This window comes from Lacerta agilis, chromosome 7 (assembly GCF_009819535.1).
Source record: "Lacerta agilis isolate rLacAgi1 chromosome 7, rLacAgi1.pri, whole genome shotgun sequence".
Lineage (NCBI taxonomy): Eukaryota > Metazoa > Chordata > Lepidosauria > Squamata > Lacertidae > Lacerta > Lacerta agilis.
The window spans coordinates 85,940,547-85,960,865 of NC_046318.1; the positions used below are offsets into that span (position 1 = coordinate 85,940,547).

Below are 20,319 nucleotides of genomic sequence, written 5' to 3' on the forward strand. Positions count from 1 at the left end.
TCTTGCACAGAAACGAGTAGAAGTTTATTGAAAGGTATGAAGGTGAGCAGGTAGGCACTCACTTTCGGCACAGAGGTGCTAAGAAATCCTTCTGCATTTCACAAAACAGAAACTGTTGGGTGAAAACACAACCATCTGGGGTGGGGAGACTTCAGCCCTGAAACAGGCAAAGGCCAGCATGGAATTCCCAGCTATGCTCCCCTATTTCCGCCAAGCTGAGTGGTCCCCCCCCCCAGGCACCATTCCTCGCACTTGGTGGGGCCACCTTGAGTCGACAAATGAGGGTCACCCCTCCAATTCCACGCGTCCCTTAGAGGACAAGTCACAATCACGTCACGCAGGACATTTGTTTTTACGCCCCAGTTTGGTAAAACCCTTGAAAGCTTGCGAATGCTGAGGGTGTGGGGGCGGTGGCCATTGCAGGCATGCCCTTTGGCCTTGGGGCAGCAACTAGGGTTCCTGAAGGTCGTTCTCAGATTGGCAGGCAGAGGGAGTGCCTTACCCACAAAGCGGCCTGCCAGTGGAGCCCCTTCCCACTTCTCCAGGTTGGCCTGAGGCCTCCTCTGCCCCAGGAAACCCTGCCCCATACAGAAGCTTGGCTCCTCCTTGCCACTCAAACTGGGCCCAGGGCCTGATCCTGCCGCCGCCGAGCTCTGGGGAGGGTGTGTGTCTTCCTGCTCACAGAAGCCTCCCCACCCCTGGCTTCTGCCTCCCTGGCTTGGCGTGGGAAGAATTCACACTTCCGGCTGTGTTGTCAGGCGAAGTTGCAGGCCCACTGGCAGGTGGTCTGAGAAGGTGGCCAGGTGAGTGATGAAGAAGAACTTCTCCAGAGCCTGGAAGCAAGGGGGGGGTGGGGGGCAAAGAGAGACCATGAGGGCAGGGGAGGCGGCAGAGAGGAGAGCGAGTCCAGAGGCAGGAGCCCCTTGGGCAGGAGTGGCATGCTAGGCTCCGCCCACCCCTGCAGCACCCACCTCCTCAGTTCATGAGCAAGAGAGCATTTCAGCCTCACCCCCAGGGCACTGCACACTTGCAGCCTCTGCCTGGGGCCCCCCAACTCACCGTTTTCAGCTCCAGGGGGTTGAGGTGTTCCCGGTAAAGGATGTAGTCAATGCGACGCCCCTCGTTCGAGGTCACCGAGGGATCGGGGGTCCCATCTTCCGTGATGGGGCCGGCCAGGTACTTCTGCCGCCCCTTGGGCTGCCGCAGGGTTCTGTGAGGCAACGGAAAGACGTGTCTGTGTCCAGCAGGAAGGAGTGGGGGGAAGTGGGGCTCAGGGCAGCCCCTCCTGCGTGGTCCCGCACTGGGGCACCTCCTGCTGATAGTCCACTGCAAACATCCCCAGAAAAGCCCACCCAGCACCTTGCTCTTCTTCAGAGGAGGGTTCCCCCCACCCCCACTGCTCTTATTGGGAGATGGCCCAGCTCAACATGGAAAAGACTATGTGCAAAGTCCCCCCCACCCACAAAACCCAAATTTTTATCCTGTCAATTTTGCCACTGCCCGCACCCCAGCAAAGGAAGAAAGCAGCTGCCACCCCCAGCTCTGCCAAGTCCAGCAATCCTGCCACGGAAGTACCCCCCCCCCCAGTTCAGCCCCTCACCTCTGCATGCGCTTTGGGGTCGACACAGCCTTGCTATAGATCTTCAGGTAATTCATCAGGGTGCCTGTGGGGGGGAACAGCTGTCAGTTCAAGGTGTGGCACTTTTGCACTCTCCCCCCACCTGTTCATGCTTGGGGGGCTGCCCTACAAGGCTAACTGGAGAGTTGGGAAGAAAAGAGGCGGTCTTTCTGCAGTCAGGCCAGCAGCACAGCCCACCCCCACCTGACTTGCCATGATGCCCCACTACCTGCCCCACCCCCCGCAGAAGCACCTGGCCACTGCCCAACAGCAGAGCACAGAAAGAAAAATCCATCCTTGCACCACAGACAGGAAGGTCTGGCAGCAGCACCAGGCCAAGGTGGGGCAGGCATGCTGTGAGAGGGCAGAGACCCACCGATAGCCCAAGGCTTGTCCTTCCGGGGTCCGATGCGGCACGGATCCGTGTAGACGTTGAAGATCTCATGCACCTGCTCCAGCGCATCCCCTGTGGAGAAAGGAGCAGGGAGGGAGGAGGGCAGGTGAGGGGGAATCCTCAGACACACACCCCTTGCCTGCCGCCTCCAGCCACCCCACCTGGCCTCCCAGCGTACCTGTCGAGCAGTTGTCAAAGTTGAGGTCCCCACAGTAGATGTCGAAGGCCACAATGTCCCCGGGCTGAACATTTGCATCCTGGAATTGCTGGGCCCAAAGCAGACCCAAAGTCAGCTGGTCATACCGGACCTGGGCATCAGCTGGGAGAAAGTAGGAGGCGGCGTCAGCACCTGGGCCTGCTCCTCCCAAGAGGGCACAGAGGGCATGGTGGAGGTGGAGAGTCCAGGGCTCCCCTGGAGAGGGCTGACTGACCCTCCCTCTCCTGCCGGGGATGTTGGGAGAGCAGAGCCTACCTTCCACTTGGCAGGAGGAGGAGGAGGCCAGGGGAGAGACAGGGAGGGGCAAGCACAGAAGACCCTAAGATCCTGCTGGATCAGGCCTATGGTCCCTCCAGACCAGCAACCAGGTGCCCCCGTGGAGAACTAGCAAGCAGGATCCGAGCACAAGAGCAACTCTCCCCTCCTGCAGTTTCCAGCAACTGGTAAGGAGAAGTATTGTTGCCTCCAACTGTGGTGGCAGAGCAGAGCCTTCCTGGCTGGGAGCCATCCATTGCCTTCTCTTCCTCTTGCAAAGCCATCCATCTTGGTGGCCATCCCTGCCTCCTGGGGGAGCGAGTCCCATAGTTGAACTCTGCGCTGCATGAAGGAGGACTTTCTTTTATCCATCCTGAATCATATTATTATTATTATTATTATTATTATTATTATTATTATTATTATTCATTGAATTTACACCCGCAGGTCTCAGGGGGGTTCACAGGATAAAACCAGAATATAAAAACCACAAAGTACATAATCAAAATAAAAACAACAACCCAATAACCCCCAACACATTTTAAAAGGGTATAGGATGTCAATCAAATCAACCAAAAGCCTGGTTAAAGAGGAATGTTTTTGCCTGGTGCCTGAAGGTGTATAATGAAGGTACCAGGCAAACTTCTCTAGGAAGAGCATTCCACAGATGGGGAACCACTGCAGAGAAGGCCCTGTTCTTGTGTTGCCACCCTCCAAACTTCTTCAGAAGATGATCTCAAGGTCTGGGTCTTTGAATTATTGTGGTCCTGAGCTGTAAGGCTTTATAGGTCAAAACCAGCACTTTGAATTGGGCCTGGAAACTAATGGATAGCCAGTGCAGTCAGACCAGGATCAATGTGAGATCCTCAAACCGTCTTCCAACAGGCAGCTTCATTGGACGTCCTCAAGTTATGTTACATATAGCGTAATATGAGAGAGGGAGAAGAAGACACCCTCTCCCCATCCTACACTTACCTTCTGGAGCATGCATGTGGGTGCAGTTCAGGTACCCCACAATCCTTTGCCCTTGAGAAGCTCCCAGTTGCACCTGAGACACATAGGAAAAATGGCAGGCCAAGCATCACCAAGGGAAACAATCTAAGGGAAGACACTCCAGGGAGAATACAAATTCCAGCAAGCAGCCCCAACACCATCTTGGTCCATGCTCCAGCCCTCAGGAGACCCCCCCCCACCCAGCCTCACTCCTTACAGACCTCCTGGAGAACAACTGCCTCCTCTAAATGAGGGCAGAATCTGCAGAAGGCACAGGCAGTCCACACCCCCATGCTTCTGAGGACCCTCACTCAAATGCGCCTTTTGCTAACCCTGGGCTGCTGTAAGGGAACCCCAAATATACCCAAAGTCAGGAAATAGAACCGCTTTTTCTTTTGCAGCTTCCACACCTGCAAGCGTACACCCGCAAACTTGCACCCGCACACTGGAGCAACTCTCTGATCAGGTTCAGCTTGGTCTTCCAGTTAATGTTTGCCAAGGGCTGGAGAAACTGCAAATCTTGGACAAACAGAGTGGTTTTGATTTTGGGCAGGGAGGGATGTGGAGGGCAGGGCCAGGAAATCCTCAGACCAGTGGAGAAATTGTTTTCTGGAATGGGTCTTTAGGGTGTGAGGTGGGGTGTGGGATGATACCAGTTCTTGGCGCTCGGCTAGGAGACCCAATCTGCTGCTGGGCCCCAGCGGTGCTGGCTCTGCGCCTCCCAAGGGCACCTGCTGAGCACAGAGATCCATTTCCAGGCAGGGAGGAGGATTGCCACGAAATCAGGAGACCTCATTGTGGTTGCCCAGCTGCAAGAGAAAGCACCCTCCACCCACACTCAAGGACTCTCTAATCTTTGGCTGCATGCACACCGTATGGTTGAAGCATATGGCTTCACAACCGCAATCTGTTAAGCGTGCCGAGAACTGAAGCTCTGCGAGGGGGTAAACCACAGTTCCCAGAATTCTCTGCGGGAAGCCATGTGCTTTAAATGCACCGTGGTCAAGAGAAGCCCTGCAGCGGATCCAAGGGAGCATGGGAGGGAGGGAGGGAAGGAAGGCCGCTCCCCAGGCAATCTCTTTACTTCCTTGCCCCCCTTCCCGGTTCTGGGTTCCCATGCTAATCAGAAAATGGCAGCAAAGTGACACACTCTCTTTGGAGGTGGCTGCACCTAACCCAGCCACGTCCCTGCTGGCACAGGAAGTACAGGAGCAGCACTGCCAACCTTCCTTAGCAAAGACTCCTGCCAACGCAACAGCACCATCAAGGCTGCCCGGTCCTCCCTGGAGAGCAGCAGGCGCAGCAGCAGCAGCAGCCCTTCAGCACCCAGTTCAGCCCTCCGGGAGTAAAATGGCACCTCCCATGTCATTTCCTTCTGTGCCAGCGACTTTGAGGGGGACATTGCTGGGGTTCAGCATTAGCTGTGGGTCCCATAAACAAGAAGCAGGAGTCCTGCTTTTAGGAGGGAGGGGAGAAGAAGTAGGCAGGCAGGCAGCAGGAGGGCTTCCCTCCTTCGGTCACAGAAACACGCCACAAGAGAGCAACATGGGGGGCTGCCTTATCACAAGCCAAATGTAGGTCTGTCTAGCTCAGTGTAGAGTGGGAAGGAACCCCCAGGGGTCATCTAGTCCAACCCCAGAAACCAAGCTTATTGTATTAATTTACAAATCCCTGAACAACTAGGGTCCTGTCTGAACCCCCATATCCTATCTTGGTTACTGAGATCATCTGCAGCGTCGTTGGGGGAGTTGGCAAGGCTTGTTTGACAACAAGATACCGAGCCTTTAATGTCATGGGCCCAGTCCTGTGGAACTCCCTGCCACTAGAGATTGAGCAGGCACCTTCTGTTTCAACTTTTAAATACCTGCTGAAATTTTTTCTATTCCGCCAGGCCGATGTAGGCAGTTGAGAGAACATCCCCCACAATGGTCTACTGATGTTTGTTTTTAATTCTTTTGCTTTCAAATTGTTTTTATGTTTATGATATATTTCTATGACATAGTGGTATGGAACTGTTGTTGTAAATAAACAAGCAAGCAAGCAAGCCAAGGAGCTCCCCTCCCCTCTCACCTGCACACAGAGCAGTCCTTTGGCGGAGAAGGCGTCTTCGCCAGTGCCGTTGGGGTAGCAGTGGTACTGCACAGCCAGGACTGGGTAGCGGCTGGCCAGGAAGAGCCCGCTGTTCAGGAGCTTCAAGGAGCAGCCCACCAGCCCGAAGGTGCCCACGTCATAGATGATGTGCTCATAGCAGGGGGCGAGGAAATGGCGCACCTGCCTCGAGGCCTGCTGGTCAAAGACCTCCTGCAGGCACACGATGTCTGCATAGGGGGGGAAATGGGTTGTGATCTCCGAGGGTGACCCGGCAGCTGCTCCTTCCTCTTCCAGGGGCATCTCAAGTATCACATCCCCGCTGAGCTGAGGGGAGCCCTGGCCGGACCGTGGGGGGCTGGCCTCCATGGCCCCATACTTCCTCACGCCCGAGGGGCTGAAGCTGTTCTGGAAGTCCCCCCGGGGGCCTGGCTCGTGAGACAGTGGGGAGCCGGAGGCTGCCTGCGCCAATGCCTGGCCAATGTGCTTGGCACGCCACTGCGTCCGTGACAGGTTGCTGAACTTGGCCAAGCCAACGGGAAGCAAGCAGACGTTGCCACTGACCACATTGAAGGTCTTTGCCGGGCCAGGGAGCACCCACTCGTCTGGCGGGGCCTGGTTCGGTGTGTGTTGGTAGGCAAAGGGGCGGCGGGCGGCCTGCAGGGGCAGCCACAGCAGGAAGGCCAGCAGCGAGAAAGGGGCAGAAAGGAGCAGCAGGGGCACCAAGACGATCCCCTTGCCCGCCGCCTGCAGGGCGTAGGGCAGCCCGTGCTGGTGTTCTTGCTTTTCCTGGGTGGTCAGCTGCAAGGCCAGCAACTGGTTCAACAGCCAATAGCTGGGGAAGAGGATGTGCCGCAGCGCAGAGTCCATGGCCCCCAGGACACGGTTGGAGAAGGGCGACTCTCGCAGACCCATCCTAGGGCTGCTGCAGCAGCAACTGGGCCTTCCGAGGGGGGCTGTTCTGGGCCCCAAATGGATCCTGGGTGGCTGGCCTCTTGGTCACCAGGCCTCTTGGCTCTGGGGGGCCGGATCCTGTGGAAGAGAAGCGGAAAAAGTGAGAGGCCACTCTGGTTAAGGGAGTGGGTCTTGGGCTCAGTGATGTGGTCTGGCCGTTAGATTCTGCCTCCTCCCTGAACTCTAAAGGGAGTAGAGTGAGGATGGAGTAGTTTTTTTGGGGGGGGGGGGAGGGAGGGAGGGTCCAACTAGGACTCTTTGCCTCTGCTGCCAGGGCAGCGCAGAATTGGAGATGTGCTGGAGTGAGCAAGCCAAACTGGCTCTCCTGTTCGTGCTCAGTCACCGTTTTTTTTTTCAACCCTACATTTGAAAAATGCCTTCTCAACATCAGCTCTTTTTGGGCAGTTGGAATACAACGAACATTGAGGGGGAAATCTCAAAATAGATAAAATGCCAGAAGGGTGAAGAGCACGTCAAGCCCCAAGGGCCTGATCTCGTTCCTGGGGTCGCTCTTCAGGTGCGCCTTGCAGAGAAGGCTCTCCAGTTTATGGGGCTAAATGCTCTTTTAAGCAGATGCAAAGAGGGGGCGTCCCAGGGAGAGAAGGTGCCCACGTGGGGGGGGGGGCTGGGCTGAAGCTGCTGCTGTACAGCCTCCACACTCACACCCACCTCGGGCAGACGGGTCCTCCCAGAGCTGTGAGGAATAGCTTCCCCCTCCCCGGAAAGAGGGTCACCCACCCTGCTCCTTCCCGCGGCCGCTCCGCAGATGCCTCACCCGCCTCTCCACCCAGCCACCTCGGGCGGCTCGCTCGCTCCGCGTCTAGAAGCGGAGTAGTCAGCGCGCCCCGCCGGCCGGCCGGCCACCTCCCTCTGGGCGCGCCTCGCCTCTAGCCCCGGCAGGTGAGGAGAACCTGGGCAGAGGAGCCAGGGCAAGCCGCCCGCCCCCTCCAAGACCCGCCCCGCCGCCCGGCCTCCCTGCTCGCCCGGCGACTGGGGGCGGCGCTGGCTGGCTGGCAGTCGCGCCCTCGCACCTGGCGGGCGAGTTAATGGTTAGCCAGCCTCCCTCGGGCAGCCGGCGAGCTGCTGCTTCTCCCGGTTAGGGCTTGGAAGGGACACTCCGGCTCGTCCAGTCCAACCCCGGGCAATGCAGGGCGCGCAGCTCAAGCATCCCCGGCAGTTCGTAACGGTTGAGGGCGAGCCCAGCAGAGCGCGAGGACGGGCGACCACCACCGCACGACGAGGACTGGCAGAGACCCCGGCCCAAGGGAAAGGAAGGGGGATCCTGTGCCCGCCCCCCGGGATCATTATCGTGGCCGCCCCCACGATCCAGGTGGGGAAGAGGAGCCCCCAGGGAAACTCCCACTAAGCTTACTGCCTCAGCTCTGCGGGCGCCACCCCGGGCGGAGGCGCCCGCCCGCCCGGCCCGCCTGCCTCCTTCCCGTCGCCGCGGGCGGGAGAGAGAACGGAAGAGCGTGGCAGGGAAGGGAGGGGGCTCGGCCCCCAAGAAGCCTCCGGTCAGCCGCCTCCCCGGCCCATGTGCAAAGGGCCTGCGCTCAGCAGAGAGGGGGAAGCAGGCCTGCCGCCACCCCCACTTGCCCCACACCGGGGCAGTTCCTATAACCCCCTCTGCTCTTCATAACCAACCTGCTCTGAACAAAGCAGCCTAAATGTCTTTTTCAGGAGAGGACGTTTCCCCTCTCCAGGGACCACTGCCACTCCCCCCCCCCCAATCTACCCGTTCTGCCTCAGTTCCACTGGACATCCCTTTGCACCCACCTCCCCTCCTATTAATGTTTCATTGTATTAATTATATTCTATTTATCATATTAACAGTATAGCATTTGTTGTTGTTGTTCAGTCGTGTCCGACTCTTCGTGACCCCATGGACCAGAGCACGCCAGGCACCCCTATCCTCCACTGCCTCCCGCAGTGGGAGAACACTGTATAACATTTAAAAGTCCTTAAACTGAAGGCCTGATTGAAGTGGAATATTATTATTATTATTATTATTATTATTATTATTAACAACTTACCTTTCCCTTTCTGGGGTTCTAGTCCCCACTCGGCCATGCAGCTACCTTTCAGCAGAGGCAGATTTAGGGGAGTGTGTGTCGCTTCGGCTGCAGTGGGTGCGGAGCCTCAGGGGCACCACAACTATGGGGCAAAATGGAAGGCAAGAGGTGGAGGAGTGCCAAATGTTGGCATCACGAACGACGCCGCTGAAATTTGAGAGCCCCAAGTCCAATGCTGCTCGCAGCCTAACCTGCTTCATAGGGTTGTTGTGGGGGATTAACAGTGGAAGGGGAGAAGCACGCACGCCACCTTGGAGAAAGAGGTGGCACAGAGACGCAGCAAATAAGAGAAAAGTGGACAGTGTTGAGCTAGAGGGACCAACAGCCTGGATCTAAGGCCACTACTTGGAGGCTGTGCAGCAAATCTGCCCTGGGACCACCCTGCTCCTCAGGAGCCCTCACCACCTCTGCCACTGACGCACCAGCTGCCAGGAGTTTTTGAGGGCTAGTTAGGTCAGTTGCCGGGGGAGGGGTTTAATATAGGGTGAAACGCTACCTCCCTCTAGGTGTCTCTTTCCCCCTCCCCCCATATAAGCCTCATGCAGGGCCCCCCTAAGAGAGTGGGCAATGCTGGCGGACCTGGGTTCAGGTCCCTTCTGTGCTGTGCCGCAGAAATAACAGGGAGCCGTTTGACAAGGTTGTGGGTTTGAGTGAGCAAAGCAATTTGGACACTATGAGGACAACAACGTCAACATCCTTGTCATAAGAATTATCCTAATCATCCTAATTACCACAATTCCAAGGCACAGACAGGCCTGCTGAGTGCCTTTGAGAGCAAGCACACCTGAGCTTGTGCTGGTGGGCGGAGGCCAGAACATCCGCTCTTTTTTCACTTGTGGTGAAACAGCAGCACTTTTTTGTTGGCATACCTCACTGGTGGAGCTGCCAGCTGAGTGGCTGTTGAATTCTGGAATGGACAAGGGGAGGGGCGAGGTGCAAATGTGCCAGCAGAGCCAATCTTGCTGAAGCATTTGCACTGAGCCATCCTCGTCCCTCCATCCCAAGATGCAGCAGCGGCTCAGCTGGAGAGAGGTCAGGTGAGCAGCGCAGGCCACCCTTCTCCCATGCTAAGAGCCTCCTCATAAGAAGAGGCTGGTTGCAGCTGGATCGGATCAAAGGAAGGGGGTGACCCACCTAGTTCAGCACATCCTGTTTTCCACAATGGCCAACCAGACACCCCATTGAGGGAAGCCACCATTGCAGGAGTTTGAATAGATGACCCTCAGAATCCTATGATTCTATGAAAGAGAGGAAGCACATGGCGACCACAGAATGGTATCATTGGGAGGGACCCAACAGGCCACCTAGTACAACCCCCTGCAATGCAGGAATCCCAGCTAAGGGCTCCAAAGAAAACGTTGCTCATGGAAGTAAGAATGCAAAGGCACCATTGAAGTAAAGCAACAAACAAGATAAATCAACAGAATGTCTTCCTAGTGTGTCAAAAGGAAGAGAATAATAATCAGGTCTGTTTATCAGCAGAGAAGATGAGATATAAAGATACAAAGAGTACACTGAACTGTTTTTGTATTCAAGGAAGAGGACGTGGTTGCTAGAGGATTAACAGAATTAACAGGTCACGAGGTGGGCCACACTTGGGAGTGAACACTGTGTGTGCGTGTTTATAATTATTTGAAAACTGCTTTTTACATATGTCTCAAGGCCAGTGCTTTTTTTCTTAAAAAATGTTTAGGGGTACTCTCAATTTCCTACTCATATTGAAATACTGCCCCTCAATGAGGCCAAACTTAGATTCACAAAATGTTTAGGGGTATGTGTCCCCCTGCGTCCCCCCAGAAAAAAGCACTGCTCAAGGCCATTGACAGATGTCCCACCAAGATGCGACCATGGGACTCCCAGCAGCCCCAGCGGCCAGCCTCCCCCATCCCTGGGCTTCACAGAGAATCAGTGCAGGGAGAGCCACTTAGCCCCCTCCTGCTGCAGGGGCTGCTTAGCAGTAAACTAGCACCAGCAAGGGCCAAGGGCTGAACGGAGGAGGAGTCACATTACACAATACCTCCACCTGCAAGCTATGACCAAACCCCTCTGGTTTTGAGCCATGTTTTGAGAAGCAGTGGACTCTTCTTCATGGGAGGATTTTAAACACAGGTTGGGTGGCGATTTGCCAGGAACTCTCCAGCTGTGATTCCCGCATTTCAGGGGGTTGGACTAGATGACCCTTGGCGGTCCTTTCCAACTCCACAATTCTATGAGAGCAAGTTCCTTAGGGATCTGAAGCCAGAAGGTGCCCCAGGAGGAGGTTCGGAAGAAGCTGGAGGAATGAGCCTTTCCCCCCTGTGCCCTCCTGGGCATGGACAGACTTCCTCTGCCCAACTACAGTGCAAGGGCAAAGGGAACAGCCCCAACCCAAAGCACTCACCTATCTGGGTGCTTGTCCAAAACGGTCCGGGGTAACCGGCTGGCTGCTGGTTGTGTCCAGCTGAGATCCTCCCCAAGAGCACCTGAGAGGAGAAGACCTGGTGGGGAAGTGAGGCACAGCTGGGATCTATCTAGCCAGCCACTCTAGGTGTCTTGTCATGTGTTCTAAATAGCCAGGCACTCAGTCATGCCTCATTGTGATCCAGCTGCTTCGCCAGAGAGCTCCTGAAGGGCAGGCGCTTTGGGCAATCCAGCTCAGACCCAGTGGCTGACTAACAGGTCTTGCACCCGGACTTCCTTCAGCTTCCTGGTTTGATTGCAGAATAAATGCCGCAGAGCTACAAATTCGCATGAGCCTGCCCAGAGGTAAAAGGTCTAATTATGGTCTCACGTGAGGAGGAGATGATGGCAGTGGTGATAAGGCAGCTCATGTGCTGCAGCCGGAGTGCAGTGGCAGGCGAGTGCAGGGAAGGGTTTTACACTCCAGGGAAAGAGGGCGTTCTCTCCAGGCAAACCAGTGTTCTGCCAAGCTTCAGATAATGAGATGCAGATTATTTAGGAGGGAGCACATCCCAGTCATAAACACATTTGCCTGGGAGCAGATGTTCCTCTTCTTCTTTCCTGGCATGGCACTGAGAAAGTCATCAGCATCAAACGTATGTTAGCAGATCTCCTTGCCAACACACTCCACTCCTGATGCCATGTTAGGTGTTTGTAGCTGGCACAATAGCTGACACACCTCCATCGGCCGGGTGATGCAGCATTCAGGCCCTGAAAGTATTTCTTACATGCCATGTTTTGCTTACTGTCTTTGGGACCTTTCAGCATTTTCTAGACTGAATTCAAAGCACCAAACTGGAGCTGAAATGTTGCCAATAAGACTCTGCTTCTGGGGTGGGCAGCATTTTAGAGTTTGCCAAAAAGATGCTTCAAATTTGTGAAGCTTCATATTAGGAGCTGAAGGTGGAAGGAGAAACAGGCTGCTCAGGATTACTCCCATGATGAGGTGACATCTTCCAGATGTTGTACGTTCTGTGTGTGGCTGCAGCCAGCTAATGGTTCTTCTATATGCTTGGTTAGCTTATCTTTAACCATGCTTTCCACTAGTTTTCCAGGGGCAGACATTAAGCTAACTGGCCTGCAATTTCCAGAATCCACCCTGCATCCTTTTAAAAATTGGTGTTACATTGGCTACTTTCCAGTCCTTGGGTATAGAAGCTTATATGTTACATATTTTTGTTAGAAAATCAGCAGTCGTGTGACTTGTTCAACCTAGAGCTACCACCACCTTTTCCCCATTCCTGGTGAAGCCTGAGTTGACTGGGTGGTTGCATCTGCTCTCTTTGGTGTTATGAAGGCATAAGCAAAAAGGCCTGCAAATATCCCCCCAGCCTTCCATAGGCCCTTGCAAGTACAAGCTGCATCGCAGTCACACACACACACACACACACACACACACACACACACACACAACCAAGGACTTGGCTGTCTGCCATGCTGCCCCCAAGGCTGAGGAGAGGCAGGCCCTCACCTGCTCACCTGAGAGTTGGGATGGTTCCAGGAGCAGCACGTTTTCCTAAATGTGGCAATATAAATGCAGGTGTTTATTGCATCTGCCCAGATGTTGCACAAGTGCCTCTTGCTGCAAACGCTTTCAGGAGATCTCATCTCCCTGTGTTTCTGAGATGATATTGTTGTGCATCACTGATAGGCAGTGGGGTTCAACAGCTGAGGGGCCATGCAGGCTGCTCAGAAGCACCCCTCCCTCAAAGCAAGATGATGACTCCACAGCCAGTCCCTAGTGTGCACATAGGTGCTATAATGCTCGAGCCTCACTCCAGCTCTGAGGAGAATGGCATCAGCACAGAGAGGGTGTACAGAGCAAACAAGCCCCTGCTTCCCCAGGAGCTCCAGGTGGGCTTCAGGTGTCCATGAACTTTGGGTCTGGGGTTCTGCATCCACCTTCCATCCAACTCCCATTCTTTTTAGTGTCACTTGGACAGTGGATCATGCCCAGCACCTACTCTCACCCTCACCCTTTTCTAGCAAGACTTCCAGCCCCTTTCTCTGCCAGGTAATCTCCCATTCCAGAAGAGTGTGTAGGTGGTTTTATTGATTTGTGGATGAGGAATTCATCTCCCAAGTTACTTGCTGCCAAAAAAAGATTGATGAGATATGAGCTGAGGTTATTTTCAGGCACTCTACCTGTTCTTGTCATTTTTATTTCACACCTGGTCAGCGGCGTCGCAGGGGGGGTGGAGGGGGCTGGGGCCCCCGGGCAGCGCCCCTGTTGGGGGTGACACATCCCAGGGCGGCCCTGCCCACTGGGCTTTCTTTAATTTGTTTAAATTTTTTTTTTTTAAAAAAATTCTTTTTAGGTTATTTTCGGCACTGCCGGGGTAGAGCCGCAGGGGCGGTCAGCGAGGAGGGGTGTCACTCCCCCTCGTTGGCCGCCCCTGCGACTCCGCCCCAGCAGCGCCGAAAATAGCCCCCCCTTCCAGCGGCGCAGCTCGGCATGAAGGCAAGGGGCGGGCCAGCGAGGTGGCCCGTCCCTCTCCCTGCCCCGACTTGCGCTCCGCCAAGGGAGCCTGGGCGGCTTCTTCGGGAGTCTTTGCAGCCCGCAAAGACTCCCGAATCCGCCGCCCAGCACCCCTTCTTGCAGCGGCTGTTCACGCAGGCACGAGCAGCCGCGGCAAGAAGGGGTGCTGCTGCTGGGCGGCGGCTTCTTCGGGAGTCTTTGCAGCCCGCAAAGACTCCCGAATCCGCCGCCCAGCACCCCTTCTTGCAGCGGCTGTTCACGCAGGCACGAGCAGCCGCGGCAAGAAGGGGTGCTGCTGCTGGGCGGCGGCTTCTTCGGGAGTCTTTGCAGCCCGCAAAGACTCCCGAATCCGCCGCCCAGCACCCCTTCTTGCAGCGGCTGTTCACGCAGGCACGAGCAGCCGCGGCAAGAAGGGGTGCTACCGCCGGGTGGCGGCTTCTTCGGGAGTCTTTGCAGCCCGCAAAGACTCCCGAATCCACCGCCCGGCACCCCCGGGGGCGGGGCGTCACGTGCGTCATGACGTCATGACGCACGCACGCACGCACCGCAATGCCCCGCCCCCAGGGGTGCCTCTTGGCTTTCCGCCCCTGGCAGCCAAGGGGCTAAGAATGCCCCTGCACCTGGTATTTAATGGGGAGTTATGAAACAGGGTTTGGCCCAGGGCCCTTTTCTGCTGAGCCAGCGGGGTCTGCTTGGATGTGGTTCTGGGAATCCAGTCTTCTTTGCCAATGTGGGCACTGGGTGGGTTGCTGACCCCCAGGCACAGCTCCATGTGTTGTTGTTGTTCAGTCATTCAGTCGTGTCCGACTCTTCGTGACCCCATGGACCAGAGCACGCCAAGCACCCCTATCTTTCACTGCCTCCTGCAGTTTGGCCAAACTCATGTCAGTTGCTTCGAGAACACTGTCCAACCATCTCATTCTCTGTTGTCCCCTTCTCCTTGTTCCCTCCATCTTTCCCAACATCAGGGTCTTTTCCAGGGAGTCTTCTCTTCTCATGAGGTGGCCAGAGTACTGGAGTCTCAACTTCAGGATCTGCCCTTCCAGTGAGCACTCAGGGCTGATTTATTTAAGGATGAACAAGTTCTTAAAGAAATGGGAGTGCCGGATCACCTCATTTGTCTCCTGAGAAATCTCTATGTGGGACAAGAAGCTACAGTTAGAACTGGATATGGAACAACTGATTGGTTCAAAATTGGGAAAGGAGTACGACAAGGCTGTATATTGTCTCCCTGCTTATTTAACTTATATGCAGAATTCATCATGCGAAAGGCTGGGCTGGATGAAGCCCAAACCGGAATTAAGATTGCCGGAAAAAATATCAACAATCTCAGATATGCTGATGATACTACCTTGATGGCAGAAAGTGAGGAGGAATTAAAGAACCTTTTAATGAGGGTGAAAGAGGAGAGCGCAAAATATGGTCTAAAGCTCAACATAAAAAAAACTAAGATCATGGCCACTGGTCCCATCACCTCCTGGCAAATAGAAGGGGAAGAAATGGAGGCAGTGAGAGATTTCACTTTCTTGGGTTCCATGATCACTGCAGATGGTGACAGCAGTCACGAAATTAGAAGACGCCTGCTTCTTGGGAGGAAAGCAATGACAATCCTAGACAGCATCTTAAAAAGCAAAGACATCACCTTGCCGACAAAGGTCCGTATTGTTAAAGCTATGGTTTTCCCAGTAGTAATGTACGGAAGTGAGAGCTGGACCATAAAGAAGGCTGGTCGCCGAAAAATTGATGCTTTTGAATTATGGTGCTGGAGGAGACTCTTGAGAGTCCCATGGACTGCAAGAAGATCAAACCTATCCATTCTCAAAGAAATCAGCCCTGAGTGCTCACTAGAAGGACAGATCCTGAAGTTGAGGCTCCAGTACTTTGGCCACCTCATGAGAAGAGAAGACTCCCTAGAAAAGACCCTGATGTTGGGAAAGATGGAGGGCACAAGGAGAATGGGACGACAGAGGATGAGATGGTTGGACAGTGTTCTCGAAGCTACTAACATGAGTTTGGCCAAACTGCGAGAGGCAGTGAAGGATAGGCGTGCCTGGCGTGCTCTGGTCCATGGGGTCACGAAGAGTCGGACACGACTGAACGACTGAACCACAACAAGTTTGATCTTTTTGCAGTCCATGGGACTCTCAAGAGTCTCCTCCAGCACCATAATTCAAAAGCATCAATTCTTCAGTGATCAGTCTTCTTTATGGTCCAGCTCTCACTTCCATACATTACTACTGGGAAAACCATAGCTTTAACTATACGGACCTTTGTCGGCAAGGTGATGTCTCTGCTTTTTAAGATGCTGTCTAGACAGCATGAAGGGCTAGGAGGATGTTAGAAGCAATTTCTATGAAGTCCAGGTTCCCAAGATTCATTTTTAAAAGGGTAAATATCACCTGACATGCACTCTTGGTTACCTGCATTGGAATGTCTTTCCCTTCATGATTGACTCTACTAATGAATGGTAATTATTTAACATCTTCCTCAATTACGGTGACTAAGGTAACACAGTTGCCTCCATGTTGAATGTGCGGCATCCACCTTGCTTGGTCAACATGCTTTAGGGCCAGGTTGTGGATGCCAGAATCCTGGTGTGCCTTCTGGCCACTCAGCATCTTCCTTTGACCACCAAGTTTCCTTGGATCAGCTTCTGTACCCGCTGACTTATTAATTAAGAACAGAAGAGCCCTGTTGGCAACGCCGACCCTGGGGAGGAGGGCAAGAGGTGCACCCTGTGACTAGATAGCTGGGCTGGCAAATGGAATCTTGACTTCTTCATCCTCATTGGTGGGGCAGCATCCTGCGCTGTGCCTGAGGGCTGGCTGAAGGGGGTGCAGGGCACACACTCTGCTCTCACTTGGCATCATGTTTCCAGCCATTCTCTGGACCATGTGGAAAGCCTTGGGGTGTATACATGACAGGGCTTTTAAAAAGAAAAAAGTAGAAGGGAAGGTGAGCCAACAACCAACCCACTTCTGCAAATTCCTAAGAAATCTGCACCCCACAAAAAGTCCTTTGCAGCCAAAAACCAGTGACCTCCTGCGCAAGAAGACCAGTCACCTCTGTTGGATTTTAACTCAGGGCTCCTGTTGGTTTGAAACACTGACTCCAAAGGTCTCAGGAAGATCCTTCTTGTATAAGGAATGAAAATACAGAGGGCCAATCCAGTGGGACATTCCGCTGCGCAAGCTGAAAATAATCATCTAACGATAACATGTACCTTGTCCCTAGATCAGCCTCTGTACTTAAGAACTGCAAAGTTGCGAATGGAATGCCAGGTTTTAAAACTGGATCCAGAGGATATCCAGAAAATTACAGGCTAGTAACATCTGTTTCAGGAAAATGTTAATACACTTCTTATTGACAAAATTACCACCCCAGGATGGAGATAAAGAGCAGACTCTTATAGATTTCATAACAGAATTGGACAATTTTGAGGCACTGGGTGCTACAGGGGGAGTAGACCCCGCAATACTATGCCCTACCCCACCACCAAGCATAGTGGCTACCCCTGCAAGGTCCACCACCAGTCTACAGAGACAAGATTACGATGAAACTTTGAAAAGAGTCTTAAGGAAAGCACAAAAAATCAAGGAAAACCTCACACCAATTAAGCAGCAGTTAGGAATGGAAGAACGTGGGGAGTATAGATCAAAATTAGAAGAAGAAGAAGAAGAAGAGTTTGGATTTGATATCCCGCTTTTCACTACCCGAAGGAGTCTCAAAGCGGCTAACATTCTCCTTTCCCTTCCTCCCTCACAACAAACACTCTGTGAGGTGAGTGGGGCTGAGAGACTTCAGAGGAGTGTGACTAGCCCAAGGTCACCCAGCAGCTGCATGTGGAGGAGTGGAGACGCGAACCCGGTTCCCCAGATTACGAGTCTACCGCTCTTAACCACTACACCACACTGGCTCTCTATTACGCTCCTATGAAAGGAAAGGAGAAGATTCCAATTTAATGATGCCACTCCGGGCAGTACAGGGACACCAGGAGTCAGCCGCCCCAGTAGACAATCAAGTTAACGCAGTGGTAGATGCCCAGGGTAACCCAGTACCCGCACCTCAACGTCCAGCTGTTATGCAGTACGTACCATTCACCACTACTGATCTGCTAAACTGGAAAACCCACACTCCTGTTTTCTCAGAAAAACCACAGGCTTTGCAGGACTTAATGGCTTCAATTATGGTAACACACCTGCCTACATGGCAAGTTTGCAGGCAACTTATGATGACCTTCTTTACTACTGAAGAAAGAAGGAGAATAGATGACTCTGCCCAGAAATATTTGAGGGAAAATGTGCCACCAAATGCTGACGTGGAAGCATGGGTGCAGGGACAGTACCCTCTCACAGACCCTGGGTGGGACCCTAACACTGAAGGACAGAGAAATGCCTTGAATGAATACAGGAAGATAGTGCTACAGGGCATTAAGGGGGCAGCTCGAAAACCCACTAACATGGCCAAGGTGTCAGAAGTTATCCAAAAGGCAGAGGAATCACCAGCTGAGTTTCCTGAACGCCTAATGGAGGCATATTGAGTTTACACTCCCTTTGACCCCGAAGCACAGGCCAACCGCCAGATGGTGAACATAGTGCTCCCAATATTAGGAAAAAGTTGCAGAAGCAGGAAGGATTTGAGGGTATGAATACGTCGCAGCTGATGTCTATTGCAACTAAAGTTTATTTCAATCAAATAGCTGAATCTAAAAGGGAGAGAGAAAGGGAGATGAAGAAAAAGGCAGCATTTTTGGCAGCAGCCATTAGCCAAGGGCCTGTGATGGAAGGGAAATTCCCAGGGGGAGAATCTCAACGGGAAAGAGGAAGAGGACAGCCACTAGGAAGAAATCAGTGTGCCATCTGTCGAGAAATTGACCACTAGAAACATGAGTGTCCAAAAGCATACCAAGCAGAGAATGGCGAGAGAGAGAATTGTGAGAGGGGTAGAGGAAGGGGGCGAAGAGGATCAAGTGGGAGGATTCTGGGAGGAAGATATGTCAGGAACAGAGGAAATCGTGCAGATGTAATTGGATTGGCAGCCATTGGAGAGTATGAGAATGAGTATCAAAATGAATAGGATGGACCGGGCTCGAATATTCCCAAACCCTCGAATATTCCCATTTTTCCTCTTGGTTCCCAAGAGCCCATGGTCTCAGTAAAAGTAGGGAACCGCTTAGTGAATTTTATGGTGGACACAGGGGCGCAATTTTCAGTTTTAACCAAACCCCTGAAGGCAAAAAGTAAACAGACAATTTCAATAGTGGGGGCAACAGGCACTCGAATTGTTAAACCCTTTCTACAACCCCAAGAATGTCAGATTGGAGGAAGAACATTAAACCACCAGTTTCTCTATATGCCAGAATGCCCTATTCCTCTTTTGGGACGTGATTTTCTATCAAAAATACAAGCCCAAGTGAGCTTCACACCAAAAGGGGCAGAGCTGAGCTTGCCACAAGAGGCAACCTGGATTGTCACAGTGACTGTACCCAGAGAACAGGCATGGCAGATGATGATGGCTTTATCAGAACTGAACTCTCATCAGCCAGAATCACTGCCCATACCTAAAACTTTACGTGCCCCACCAGGAGTCTGGGCAGAAGGCAATCCTCCAGGTATGGCAAAAAATATTGCTCCAATAATAGTAGCATTAAAACCAGGAGCACAACCAGTGCCAGTTCGACAGTATCCAATACCCAGGCCAGGCGCGTAGCTAGCCGCTGGGCTGCTGGGGGCGCTGCTGCTCCCGGCGCTGCTGCTCCCGGGGCGACGGAACGAACGGCGGCACGTGGGGTGACAAGCGGCGGCCCCTCCCACCACTCCCCATGCACCACCGGTCACCCTGGGAGGAGCAGCGCTGCACGGACGGGGTGCTTGCTCGGCCGAGCGAGCACCCCGTCCGTGCAGCGCTGCTGCTCCCGGGGTGACGGAGGGAGCAGCGGCGCGTGGGAGTGGCGGGAGGGGCCGCCGCTTGTCACCCCCACCCGCCGCTCGTCACCCTGTCACTGGGGGCGTACCGCCCCCACCGCCCCTCCCCAGCGACGCCCCTGACCCAGGCAAGCAGCTGAGGGTATTCAAGTACATTTGGACAGATTGTTGAAATACGGACTATTAATAAGGTGCCAATCGGTTTGGAATTCGCCTCTTTTTTCCCTGTCCGTAAACCAAATTCCCAAGATTTTCGTCCAGTGGAAGATCTCAGAGGTGAATGACAGGGTGGAGACCCTACATGCAAATGTTCCTAATCCCTATAATATATTAGGCCTAATACCAGCTGAAGCAACCACATTCACAGTACTAGATTTAAAGGACGCTTTCTTTTGCTGTCGGCTAGCACCTCAGAGTCAGGAAATATTTGCCTTCCAATGGGAACATCCACACACAGGAACAAGGGGTCAGTTAACCTGGACCAGGCTTCCGCAGGGTTTTTAAAATGCACCTACGCTTTTTGCAACTGCTTTAGCCCAGGACTTGGCCAGGTTTCCTTCAGAACCTAGGAAGAACGTTCTGCTTCAATTTGCAGATGACTTGATTTTAGCTTGTTGTGACTATCAGACCTGCAAAGGGGCCACAGAAGAGCTATTACACCTGCTCTGGGAGGCTGGATACAAGGTGTCACGGAAAAAGGCTCAAATTTGTCAAGAGACAGTGAGATATCTAGGCTTTGATATTTCCCATCAGCAAAGGGCATTGCGACCAGGGCAGTCATGATTTATCACTCTGTAATTACCAATGTCTAATAAACAGCTTTTAAAGCTCAACGCTTGAGCCGGCCGTTACTCACAGCAACATCAAAGGCAAGAGGAGCCGTGAA

The 20,319-nt window shown here is 53.4% G+C and overlaps 1 protein-coding gene across 1 annotated transcript; it reads right to left on the minus strand.

Moving 5' to 3' along the window:
- LOC117050385 (sphingomyelin phosphodiesterase 5-like) lies at positions 1-11,435 on the minus strand. The gene is made up of 8 exons (XM_033156033.1): positions 10,972-11,435; positions 5,548-6,597; positions 3,460-3,532; positions 2,191-2,331; positions 1,995-2,084; positions 1,601-1,664; positions 1,060-1,210; positions 1-833 (listed from the first exon to the last, which is right to left on the minus strand). Exons 2-8 carry the CDS (start codon positions 6,478-6,480, stop codon positions 735-737), a joined length of 1,551 nt encoding a protein of 516 aa, XP_033011924.1. The 5' UTR covers positions 6,481-6,597; positions 10,972-11,435; the 3' UTR covers positions 1-734.
- Between the last annotated feature and the right edge of the window lie 8,884 nt (positions 11,436-20,319).